The sequence below is a fragment of the Aegilops tauschii genome, chromosome 7 (genome assembly GCF_002575655.3).
Source record: "Aegilops tauschii subsp. strangulata cultivar AL8/78 chromosome 7, Aet v6.0, whole genome shotgun sequence".
NCBI classification, from domain to species: Eukaryota; Viridiplantae; Streptophyta; class Magnoliopsida; order Poales; family Poaceae; genus Aegilops; species Aegilops tauschii.
Genome location: NC_053041.3, coordinates 534,839,135 through 534,852,381, shown reverse-complemented (window position 1 = coordinate 534,852,381; position 13,247 = coordinate 534,839,135). Strand labels below are relative to the sequence as shown.

Here is a 13,247-nt window from a genome sequence, read left to right as displayed (position 1 = left end):
CTCTTGATTTCACTCGCATTTGGAATGTCTAGCTTGTATGTGCAAAAAGGAAGAACTTGAAGGTTCATGGATGGGGGATGCAGCATTCGGTAGCGACACTTGGACATTTCCCCTCCAGTTTTTTGAAAGCAAATGCGGCAGTGGTACCATGAGTCAAGTAGCGCAGATTCAGTTTTCACCAGTCCAACCAGCAAAGAGGGGCAGGTTTAGAGCAACTCCAACGGGCCAACCCAAACGGACGGCGATTTCGTCCGCTTTTTGTCCGTTTGGGTCGGCCGCCCGCCCGGCGTCCGCCCTATTTTTCATATGGGTCGGCAGTGCGCCCAACGCGCCGATCCATATGTGCAGGCGTGGCCGGCTGGCCGCCCAATTTTACATTGATTTGCATTCAAACATATTGTGAAATGAAATAACAAGCAAAATAGTTTAGCCGCCCAAATAAATAGTATAGTTTTACAAGCCAAATACAAATAAAAATGTTTTACATAGTTTTGCAAACAAATAAAAGAAGATACATCTATTGGTTGCCAACATGAGTCCACATATACTCAACCAAATTATTTTGCAGTTGCACGTGAGTTTCCCAATCACGCATGTCTTCATGAAACTGAGTGAACTGCTTAAATGTTGCCGCTACTCCATGCTCAGGCACAACATTCTCACCGTGAAACTGAAAGCCTTGATCGTACAGACGTTCCGGGCGCTCGTCTTCTACGATCATATTGTGCATGATCACACAAGCAGTCATCACCTTCCATAGTTTCTGCGTGCTCCAAGTATTAGCAGGATACCGAACGATGCCCCATCGAGATTGCAAAACACCAAAGGCACGCTCGACATCCTTTCTAGCACTCTCTTGCTCTTGGGCAAATCTTTTCCTTTTCTCTCTGACAGGGTTGGGTATTGTCTTGACAATAGTGGTCCACTGAGGATAGATACCGTCACCTAAATAGTACCCTTTGTCGTAGTTGTGACTGTTGACAGTAAAGTTCATCGGTGGGCTGTTGCCTTCGGCAAGCCTAGCAAACACCGGCGAGCGCTGAAGCACGTTGATATCATTGTGCGATCCAGCCATGCCAAAGAAAGAGTGCCAGATCCAGAGATCTTGAGACGCCATGGCCTCTAGTATGACAGTGCAAGCCCTGACATGTCCCTTATACTGCCCTTGCCAAGCAGAAGGGCAGTTCTTCCACTCCCAGTGCATGCAGTCTATGCTGCCAAGCATCCCCGGGAAGCCCCTGCTGGCATTCATCGCCAACAAACGGGCTGTATCTTCAGCTGTCGGCTCTCTCAAGTACTCAGGGCCAAACACATCAATCACAGCCTTGCAGAACTTATACAGGGACTCTAGGCATGTAGACTCGCTCATACGGACGTACTCGTCAATGAGATCACCGGGCACTCCGTATGCAAGCATTCGGATGGCGGCAGTGCATTTCTGATAAGAGGAGAAACCAATCTTGCCGACGGCATCCTCTTTGCACTCGAAGTAGTCATCATAGCCGACCACTCCCTCTCTAATACAGTTGAAAACATGCCTACTCATACGGAACCGGCGGCGGAATTTGTGATGTTTGACCAACGGGTTTGTTGTATCAAAGTAGTCCTTCCAGAGAAGGAAATGCCCGCTCTCTCGGTTACGATTCAACGTCGGAAGGTGGCCCGGAATGGAGCCACGGAACAACGGCCGCTGGTTGTTGAGGTGGTGATGGACCAACACGGCAACCAATATCTCCTCCTCGTCGTCGGACGACGAATCGTCGGAGTCGCAAAGGAAATTGTGGAAAAAGAACTCGTCGGCGGAGTCCATTTTCGTACCTTGGCAAACTGTCGAACAGCTTGCGGGCGTCGAAGAAGGAGACGGCCGGCGAGGGGAGACGCGGTGCCCACAGACTAGCTAGCTGCCCTGCCGGCGTCCGACGAGTGTGACGGCATCCGACGAGCGTGCCAGTCGGATGTGGCGGGGGCGGCGAGGCGTCTTCTTGGTCGTGGGCGGCTGTGCGGTGGGGGAAGCGGCGGCGGGAACCAGTTTGCTCCCCGGCGGCAAAACGGCGGCGGCGGGCGACTGGGGGCAGGGGCGCCGTTGTTGGGCGGATGTGGAGGCGGCGGCAGCTGGAAGAGTCACCGGCAAAAATGGGCGGCGGCGTCGGTGACGGAGGAGGCGGGGGCGAGGGTTGCTTGTTGGCCGGGGGGGTGAGAGGGGAGGCCAATGTGCCACAGACCAACGGGCCCGGGGAGAGGAGTAGGCGAGCGCGCGCGCGTCCATCGCGTGTCCGCGCGGACGCAAATCAGGCTCAAAAATGGGCCGAGAATGGGTCGCCCGCGGACGAAAAACGGACGTGTGTCCGTTTGGGTCGGCGCGTTGGGTCGCCTTTTCTGTCCGCGCCGACCCAAACGGACGGCCGCGGACGAAATGGGTCGCCCCATTGGAGTTGCTCTTACAGCTCTGGTAAGAGGGACAGGTTCAGCAGTTTCACGGCCAGGCAAGAGAAGGCAAACGCTAGTTTAAGGTTGATACTCCGAAGAGGCACTTGGCTGCAGTCCAGTATCACAAATGTAAGAGGCTACACAAACAAAGACAACAATCTATATATCTAGCTTTGGATCATGCTGACGATACGTATTATTACATCAACTGTGGAATTTCCACTTTCCAAGTGTTTTGACTATTGCATCACCTGTGGAATTCCCACTTTCCAAGTGTTTTGACTATTGCATCAACTGTGGAATTCCCACTTTCCAAGTGTTTTTACTATTGCATCAACTGTGGAATTCCCACTTTTCAAGTGTTTTGACTATTGCATCAACTGTGGAATTCCCACTTTCCAAGTGTTTTTACTATTGCATCAACTGTGGAATTCCCACTTTCCAAGTGTTTTGTCTATTGCATCAACTGTGGAATTCCCACTTTCCAAGTGTTTTGACTATTGCATCAATTGTGGAATTCCCACTTTCCACTGCCAAATAACTTGGGCCAGCAACTGTCAACCAAAGATAAAAACCAGCAGTGTCAGTACCTGATGTTTGTTATAATCTCCCATGAATGTGATATTTCTTTCAATAGTGGATTGCTCATCTCTATGGCATGAGTAGACTTAGTAGCAAGGGTCAAATTTTGGCAAAGCATGGTTAAATTTGACACCCAACTAGTTTTGGCAAGACGTGCCTCGAGATTTAACAGGCGGTGCCGTCTGTGCCCTCATATCACTCACTTTTCACAGATGAAACTGAGCTCAAGTATGCACAAAAAAGAGAGTACAAGATTGTGTCCTTGGACACAACTTTAACCAATTCAGCACTCTGGCTCACAAACTCATTTAAGTGATACACTTTGGCCAAAAACAATTCAAAGAGGCGCAGGACACTGACCAAATTAATGATCAAAGCTTCTTATTGAAAAGGATCAAAGTTTTTATTGAAATGCGTGCAAACCTTACAAACCAAGGTGGAGGGAGTACATGAGAATATATTTTTGCACATGGCACATGCTCAGACCAGACTAATATACATCATCTACAAATAGTAACTACGTAGGTATAATCAAAATTGGAGAAAGAAGTGCTCATAACAAATTTGAGGGTTTTATTTTTATTGCCGGGAGAAACATGAAGACATTTATTGAGGCTCTAGGGTCTGATCTTGTTCGCTGCCACTATCCTCCTGATATTGCTCCTCGTCACTCATGCCACTTGTATGGCCATTAGGAGGGTCTTCGTAGATGTGCCCCATCTTCAACCTCTTTGTTTCCATGTAACGCCGATTCTCATTAGTTATTGGTGTCAACAGCGGCACTCTTCCCAGGACACTTAAACCGTAGCCCTTGAGTCCAGTGTACTTCGCCGGGTTGTTAGTCATCAGCCTCATGGTTCGGACGCCAAGATCACGCAGTATCTGCATAGCGGAAATAGATATCAGCAAAGGTGGATAGCTCAGGAGTTGTAATACAAGCGAATTCCAGTGGAATGGTCTTTACCTGCGCACCTATACCGTACTCCCGGGAGTCGGCAGGCAACCCAAGATCCTCATTAGCCTCAACAGTATCCCGTCCAGCATCCTGTAAATTGTATGCCCGGAGCTTGTGACCCAGCCCAATGCCCCTGCCTTCGTGGCCACGTAGGTAAACCACCACACCCCGACCAGCCTTCTCGATCATGGTCATCGCCAGAGCAAGTTGGCCCCCACAATCACACCTCGCCGATCCAAATATATCTCCAGTTAGGCACTCTGAATGGACTCTCACTAGAATATCCTGGCCATCCCCAACATCACCCTGCATATAAAGGAAAACAATTTATTATTGCCCTGCATATAAATGGGTTTTGCCTGGTTTTCCCTAACTAACTGGGGAATTCTACTTCTACTGTGAAATGCAGAGCTCCTGTGCTTGGTTTCTTCAAAAAATAAGCCTAGATGAAAAGAAAGACTTAGCAGCATTCATTATTTAAGAAGGTTTCATTCCCACAATACATTGCTGCTTCACCATGATCTTGCAGTCTGTACAACTGGTTGAGGTTTTTTGGCCAGACTGATCGATGTAAATGGCAAAAAAATGTCTTGCTGCATTTAGTTTTGTTCAAGAATTTTATTACAGTATGTACTAGAACAAAAAATATCCCATTGTTGAGTCCAACTGCAAACTTGCAAGTGACTACCTATATTTGCTCAGGGATGCTTACCTTGATCATTGCAATGTGCTCCATCCCATCAATAAGAGATCGGTAGCAATAGGATTCAAATGACCCCCACTGTAATTGTAATGGTGTGACACAAAGACGTTCTACCAGTCTGTCTCTCTTTCTCCTATATCTGTATATGCAAATAATTTCTTATAAGCAACTGATGGTCCAGTAAAATATTACACAAAAGTATGCATTCAAGTAAGAATTCATCAAACTGTAGCTTTCATATTCGAAATTGTTCTCTAGTTGCCATCCGGCATGAAACTATTACCGTTCAGTGCATCATAATTAAATTCTTAACGTGTACGAACGAACAGACACTTGGGTATATTAGCAAATAACAAACCTAATCAAGTCTGCAATTGAGACTATCTTCAGGTTCTCCCTCTCTGCAAATTCTTTCAGTTTTGGCAACAAAGCCATGGAACCATCATCATCGTCAACAATTTCACAAAGAACTGCAGCAGGAGGTAACCCAGCCAACATGGCAAGGTCTACTGATGCTTCAGTATGCCCAGCCCTTTTGAGGACACCACCTTCTCTATATTTAAGAGGAAAGATATGTCCAGGACGGTTGAAGTCCTCAGGCTTAGAATAAGGAGATGCAAGTGCTAGAACTGTGTTTGCCCGATCCTTGGCTGAAACCCCTGTTGTTGTGCCCTCTTTAGCGTCCTAAAATACATTTTTTAAGCAGAGTCAGTTGGAGAAACAGGCAAGAGGAGAAGGTAAAATATGCCCATATGAAAAAGGAGAAAATACAATATGCGCATAGACCAGAATTCTGACTAGAAAATCAGACATCATACCACTGAAACAGTAAAGGCTGTCCGCAGCTTCTCTTCATTTTCCTTTGCCACTACCATAAGAGGAAGTTGTAGTCTTTCCAGGTCATCTTCCTTCATGCTGACACATACAATCCCAGTGCCATGCCTCACTATGAAAGCCATAGCCTCTGGTGTTACCGTGGATGCTGCCATTATAAGATCTCCTTCGTTTTCCCTGTCTTCATCATCCACAACAATCACATACTGCAAATGAATCAGTTAGGATTACAGAGCAAATGATGCAAAATAAATAAATAAATAGAAAACATAACTTTGGTAACAGGACATACTTTTCCTTGGCGAATATCTTCGATAGCTTCAGGTATAGATGAGAAACCCTCTGTAGGCAAATCTAGGTCAAGTTCATCATCATCAGCTGAAAACCCATCGACGACAGGAGCCATGTCAGCAGATATGGTCCCCAATGCAGCAGCATCAGCTTGAACAGTTTTAGATGGACTGGCCTGACCATTTACAACAATACGTTCTGACGGATCAACCCCAGCATGACATACATGAAAGCTTTTGATTCGATTATTATTTGCCAAGTGAACCGAACTGGTTCTCCTTAAGCTGTTTGATGCCAAAGTTGGTGAAACTGAAATATCGCAGCGCAAGACAGAATTCATGGGCTGACTGTTGGTACCAGTGAACCGTGGAAAGAGTTTCCCACTGCATAAACCAATTTAAGATACGATGTTAGAATTATGAAGTAAAATGCTATGATCTGAATTATTGTCGATAATGTCATATCGGTAATCTTGTGTCCTGTTGTGTAGCATAATGCCTTGTACGTAGGTTGTAGCACCATATGAATAAAATTTTGATGGAAGATACTTAACAAATTTCATGCCTACTGTATACAAGGAACATGGTAAGAAATAAACAAGGAAATGTGGGTGAGTAGAAATTTTCGGCATCAAACTATACGCGCAAAGCTAATAATGAGTTCGGTGAGTGACTCCATGCCCTTTGTATCTTGTTTTTCTGCAGTTATCCCTCATAAACCGAGCAACTGTTTCTTCCATATGAATAGGCAGTTCTGCCGTCAGGTTTCCCAAAAAAACAAAGAAGATGAAGCACAATCCACATCTCCTATTTCTCCAAAGTAAAAATTCATATCTCCTGAACCTAAAAAATAGTAGAACCATTATACCAACCCAACCATGGCTATATTACTACACCATGGCTATATTATTACTCGAACCAAATAGACCTTGGGCCAAAATTGGATACCGAGCCTCCTCTGGTCCGGAGCTTAGCCCAAACAGACCACTAAAATCCTAGGGTTTGGTGCTCAGAGATGACTACGGGGAGAGCCCCAATCGATCTCTTCTACTTGTCGAACAACATTTTCCCAAGTGATTTCGACTGTAAATCCACTGACTGACTGGGCAAGATAAATGCTCACGGGAAATGAAATAACTCACCGGAGGCACGAAGGAGAAGAGGGCGGCGCGATTGAGGGAGCCATGTCGCCGGCGAGACCCCTCCGTCCCGGGGTAGGATGGAAAGCGAGGAGAGGAGCCGCCGCGGTTTGCGAATGAACCGCGTGGGGTGGAGGCGCGGAAGACGGAGAGAGACGTCCAGAAGGTGGTAGGTAGGATAGCGTGGCGGCGGCGCCCGGGTGGGGAAAAGTTGTGGCCTGTGAGAGCATCTACAACCGGATCACACTTCCTCAAACGTCCGAGCCAACAGCCCATTTTTTTCAGAAAATTTTCAATTTATTCACCTTCAATCATAACAGTGTAACTAACAATAGAAATAATAAAAATTATATCCAGATTCGTAGACCACCTGACGACTACAAACGCCGTTTAGACTAATAAAACATCATTTAATTGGACACTTTAAAGTCAGCACAAATGTTCATGTCTGACACCCTTCAAATTATGTCCGACAGATAATTATGAGGACTCTATGTCGGATCCGATAGGCCAGACGCATCTCAATTGTCTCTAAATCGTCCACAACCCTAGCCCTATCTGCCATCTTCTTGTCACATCTCTTTCTCGTTCGTTCCACCCCTTTTCCTGGCTCCGTTGTCTTCCATAACCCACATCGCCGCCGCCACCGGCTCCAAACCCCTCCCGACTGCCCTTCTCGCCCTGGACATGGTCGCCGCCATCGGATGCCGCTTCGGTACATCCTACTGCTCCGGACATACACCTCGCCCTCTACGTGTTCGACGAAATGTTCAGGTGGTTTTTCTAGATTCTTTTGCTCATTTTAGGCAAAACAATGGATTTATCGGATGATGACTTTAAGAACAAGGAGCTTGGTGAATTCATATACAAAGAGTTTGTTGATTTGTCAGTTTCGAACAACGAAGATGTTGAAATGATGTTGATGATGAGCATTCATCAAAAAAATGGAGAATCAACAAGGAGGTGGAGCATGTTTAGAAAAGGATTCAATGAAGGGCCGGAGAGCTGTTCCCGCGAGATCGGGTCGCTGATGCACAACTTCTGTACGATGACTACTTCAAACAAGTCCCAACATTCCATGAGAATTTTTATCAACGTCTCTTCCAGATGAGCAGACCTTTGTTTTGCGAAAGGATTGTTGTGGCACTACCACTTTACATAACTGAAACTACTATGTGGACGATAAGAGGATTGAACATTGATTCTTAGTTTTGCCCTACACATAAACGGTTGGATGTGCTGCATCATGCAGAAATCGTCCAGATTTGATCGTGTGTGTAGCAGTGTTCTTACATAACCCTAACAAAAAAATACTCTCATGGTAACACGTCGCAAATACCTATCAATTTCGGTTAGTTGTCAGTTCAGCCATGTTAAATAGGATTATAACAAGGCAGGCCCACATGTTAGGGCTGACGTGGCACGATAGTCAACGTCATTAGATTAACTAACACTTTGGGCATTATGATATGTGGGACCCACATGCCGGTCTAAATAATAGATTCAACCTATTCCCATAAAAATCCACTTATTGGCTTGTCCACGACATCCCCTTAGTTACGTCACGGGCCGCCACTGGAACTAGCCCGCGCGCGTGCCACCAGCTCGACTCAGCCAAGGCGTCAGCTGCCCGCCGACGAGCACCCACCGGCACTCCGCCTCCTCTATCCTTCCTCTCATCCTCTCTTCGCCGCCTCCTCGACCAGTTGCGCCCGAAGCACGCCCAGCACCGTCGCATGCCCAGCATCGTCGCACGACCATGCCCGTCGGCCACCTTGCTGGCCCATGCCACCACCCTGCATACCAACATGTGGCTCACACAGCCAAATGTACAAATCAATCTAACGCGTTGACTATTGAGCCACGTCAGTCTTGACATGTGGGTTCGCCTTGCATAATCCTGTTTAAACGGCCAAACCGGTAACTAACTAAAACTAAAAGGGTTGGACGCGTTTTTCTGCGACGTTGGTGTTGTTGGGTTTCTTAAACATTACTCGTTCTGTTTCAAAATATAAGATGTACTACATTTTTAAAAGTCAAACTTTTTAAAGTTTGATCAAATTTTATAGAGAAGTATATCAAAATCCATAATACCAAATCGGTATAATTAGATTCATCATGAAATGAATTTCCATACTTTTTGTTTAATATTGTGGATGTTGACAATTTTTTACTCTAAACTTGGTCAAAACTAAAGGAATTTGACTTCCCCAAAAAATAATAGTGTGTGTTTTATTTAGTTTTATAGTTTGATGATTTGGTGGGCCTTTCTCAATGTGATTCTTTGTTATCCACTAAGAAACTCATATTTATGTGCGGAAATTTCTGCGTCGGTGGATGCATGTACTATGTTGGTGCTACAGTATCACATGATGGCTTTTTCTCTAGGTGGTGGGAGAGTGTGCAGGATTGATATGTTTTTATAGGCCGATTGCCACTGATTGATTTGAAAAATGATTGCCTCCGTAATTGAATACCTCAATCGAATTGAAGTGCTTCAAAATTAGGGAACACTAGTGACTTAAATAATTGAATGGGAGAGCTTGAGGGAGTCCTGGATTAAGGGGTCCTCGGGCGTCCGGACTGTGTAACATGGGCCGGACTATTGGGCTGTGAAGATACAAGACAGAAGGCTCTCTCCCGTGTCCCGATGGGACTCTCCTTGGCGTCCAAATATGAAGATTCCTTTTTCTGTAACCGACTTTGTACAACCCTAGTCCCCTCCGGTGTCTATATATACCGGAGGGTTTAGTTCATAGTGGCAATCATAATCATACATGCTAGACATCTAGGGTTCTAGCCATCACGATCTCGTGGTAGATCAACTCTTGTAATATTTATATTCATCAAGATCAATCAAGCAGGAAGTAGGGTATTACCTTCATAGAGAGGGCCCGAATCTGGGTAAACATCGTGTCCCCTGTCTCCTGTTACCATCGACCTTAGACGCATAGTTGGGGACCCCCTACCCGAGATCCGCCGGTTTTGACACCGACATTGGTGCTTTCATTGAGAGTTCCGTTGTGTCGTCACCAAAGGGTTTGATGGCTCCGTCAATCATCTACAACAATGTTGTCCAAGGGGAAGTCTTCCTCCCCGGACAGATCTTCGTATTCGGCGGCTTCGCACTGCGGGCCAACTCGCTTGGCCATCTGGAGCAGATCGACAGCTACGCCCCTGGCCATCAGGTCAGATTTGGAAGCCTGAACTACGTCGCCGATATCCGCGGAGACTTGATCTTCGATGGATTCGAGACCACGGCAGCCGCTCCCTACCACCGCGACGAACATGACTTAAATCTGTCATCGGACCATACCCAGGAGATAGCGCATGTAACTGCTCTGACCCTAGATCCGGAGCAGGTCACGCCATCCGAGGACGGGAAGCTCAACCCCGCCGCGGAAGCCGCAGACTTAGCGGCGTCGGAGCCGCACATAGACCCAACCTCGAGTGGAATCTGTGCCACCGGAACCTCGGACTCGTTTCCGGCTACAGGTTCCGAACCACGTGTGTCCGCATACGTCGAGCTCGATCGTGCATCGATCGTTGAATTCAGCTCTGCGGACATCTTCCAGCACTCACCTTTAGGCGACGTGCTAAACTCATTAAAAACACTCTCCTTAGCGGGGGACTCACAGCCGAATTATATCCGGTTCGAACTGGAGGCTGATAAAGGAGAATTTCGTTTCCCACCCACCGCCCACTTCATAGCCACTGTCGAAGACTTAACCGACATGCTCGACTACGGCTCCGAAGACATCGACGGTATGGACGACGATGCCGAAGAGGAGCAGGGCCAAAACCCGCCGTTTACCAGGCGCTGAACGGCCACTTCTTCGTATGACGTGTACATGGTGGATACACCCAAAGAGAACAACGGCGATAACGAGAAAGATCCAGTCGAGGATAAACCTCCTGAGATACAGCCAAAACGCCGACGTCAGCGACGCCGCTCTAAATCACGTCGTGGAAAGGATAGCGATACCGGCACGAGAGAAAACAATATTCCGGACGATGCCGAAGACAACGAACACCCCATTGAGCCAACCTTCGAACAAGACAAACGGGAAGACGGGCGAGTCAGCCCTGATGAACAGACTGTAAACGAAGACTCAGAGGACAGTAATTATCTTCCACTCTCCGAGGATGTGACGCCCCCGATTTGACCGTACACTAATCATGCACGCAAATGTGTACGACCAAGATCAGGGACTCACGGGAAGATATCACAACACAACTCTAAAACATAAATAAGTCATACAAGCATCATAATACAAGCCAGGGGCCTCGAGGGCTCGAATACAAGTGCTCGATCACAGACGAGTCAGCGGAAGCAACAATATCTGAGTACAGACATAAGTTAAGCAAGTTTGCCTTAAGAAGGCTAGCACAAAAGTAGCAACGATCGAAGAGGCAAGGCCTCCTGCCTGGGACCCCCTAACTACTCCTGGTCGTCATCAGCGGCCTGCACGTAGTAGTAGGCACCTCCAGTGTCGTAGGTGTCGTCGTCAACGGTGGCGTCTGGCTCCTGGACTCCAACATCTGGTTGCGACAACCAGATAGATAGGAAAGGGGGAAAGAGGGAGAGAAGCAACCGTGAGTACTCATCCAAAGTACTCGCAAGCAAGGAGCTATACTACATATGCATGGGTATATGTGTAAAGGGGCATATCAGTGGGCTGAACTGCAGAATGCCAGAATAAAAAGGGGGGATAGCTAGTCCTGTCGAAGACTACGCTTCTGGCCATCTCCATCTTGCAGCAGGTAGAAGAGAGTAGATTGAAGTCCTCCAAGTAGCATCGCATAGCATAATCCTACCCGGCGATCCCCTCCTCGTCGCCCTGTTAGAGAGCGATCACCGGGTTGTATCTGGCACTTGGAAGGGTGTATTTTATTCAGTATCTAGTTCTAGTTGTCATAAGGTCAAGGTACAACTCCGGGTCGTCCTTTTACCGAGGGACACGGCTATTCGAATAGATAAACTTCCCTGCAGGGGTGCACCACATAACCCAACACGCTCGATCCCATTTGGCCGGACACACTTTTCTGGGTCATGCCCGGCCTCGTAAGATCAACACGTCGCAGCCCCACCTAGGCTCAACAGAGAGGTCAGCACGCCGGTCTAAACCTATGCGCGCAGGGGTCTGGGCCCATCGCCCTATGCACACCTGCACGTTGCGTACGCGGCCGGAAGCAGACCTAGCCCCCTTAATACAAGCGCGAGCTTACGGTCCAATGCGGCGCGCGCCACTCAGTTGCTGACGTCAAAAGAGCTTCGGCTGATACCACGACGTCGGGATACCCATAACTACTCCCACGTAGATGGTTAGTGCGTATAGACCAAATGGCCAGACTCAGATCAAATACCAAGATCTCGTTAAGCGTGTTAAGTAACCGCGAACGCCGACCAGGGCCAGGCCCACCTCTCACCTAGGCAGTCTCAACCTGCCCTGTCGCTCCGCCACAAAGATCCACTCGCGGGTACTCCTACGAGCCGACCCGACTTTAGTCATCTCATGTGTCATGTATATAGTATATAAGTATATACCCGTGATCACCGCCCAGGTGATCACGGCCCGATAGTATAGCACAGCAGACGGACAAGAATGTAGGGCCACTGATGGAAAACTAGCATCCTATACTAAGCATGTAGGATTGCAGGTAAAGGTAACAACAGTAGTAGCAAGGATAGGCTATGCATCAGGATAGGATATCGAAAGCAGTAACATGCTACACTACTCTAATGCAAGCAGAATAGAGAAGAGTAGGCGATATCTGGTGATCAAGGGGGGGGGCTTGCCTGGTTGCTCTGGCAAGTAGGAGGGGTCGTCGACTCCGTAGTCGAACTGGGCAGCAGCAGTGTCGGTCTCGTAGTCTACCGGAGAGAAGAGGGGGGAAGAAACAGTAAATACAATCCAAACATAAGCATGACGATGCGTGACATGAAAATGAGCGGTGCTAGGTGTGACCTAACGCGACAGTAGATGGTACCGGTGAAGGGGGGAAACAACCGGGAGGTATTCCCGATGTTTCGCGTTTTCGGTCAGACGGACCGGAGGGGGAAAGTTGCTAGTTCGATAGGTTAGGGAGGTGTGGTGGACGAACGGACTGCGTATTCGGATTCGTCTCGTCGTTCTGAGCAACTTTCATATAGAAAACATTTTCATCCGAGTTACGGTTTAAAAGATATGAATTTTCAAAGTTTATTTGAATTTCTGGAATTATGTGAATTAAGCAAAAATGAATTATGACGTCAGCATGAGGCAATGCTGACGTCAGCAGGTCAACAGGTCGGCTGACCAGTCAAACCAGACAGG

The 13,247-nt window shown here is 47.4% G+C and overlaps 1 protein-coding gene across 1 annotated transcript; it reads right to left on the bottom strand.

The window, feature by feature from the left end:
- Window positions 1–3,387: 3,387 nt before the first annotated feature.
- Window positions 3,388–7,194, bottom strand: LOC109758870 (probable bifunctional riboflavin biosynthesis protein RIBA 1, chloroplastic). The gene is made up of 7 exons (XM_020317730.4): window positions 6,934–7,194; window positions 5,794–6,175; window positions 5,486–5,707; window positions 5,026–5,351; window positions 4,677–4,806; window positions 3,974–4,270; window positions 3,388–3,891 (listed from the first exon to the last, which is right to left on the bottom strand). Exons 1-7 carry the CDS (start codon window positions 7,158–7,160, stop codon window positions 3,616–3,618), a joined length of 1,860 nt encoding a protein of 619 aa, XP_020173319.1. The 5' UTR covers window positions 7,161–7,194; the 3' UTR covers window positions 3,388–3,615.
- Between the last annotated feature and the right edge of the window lie 6,053 nt (window positions 7,195–13,247).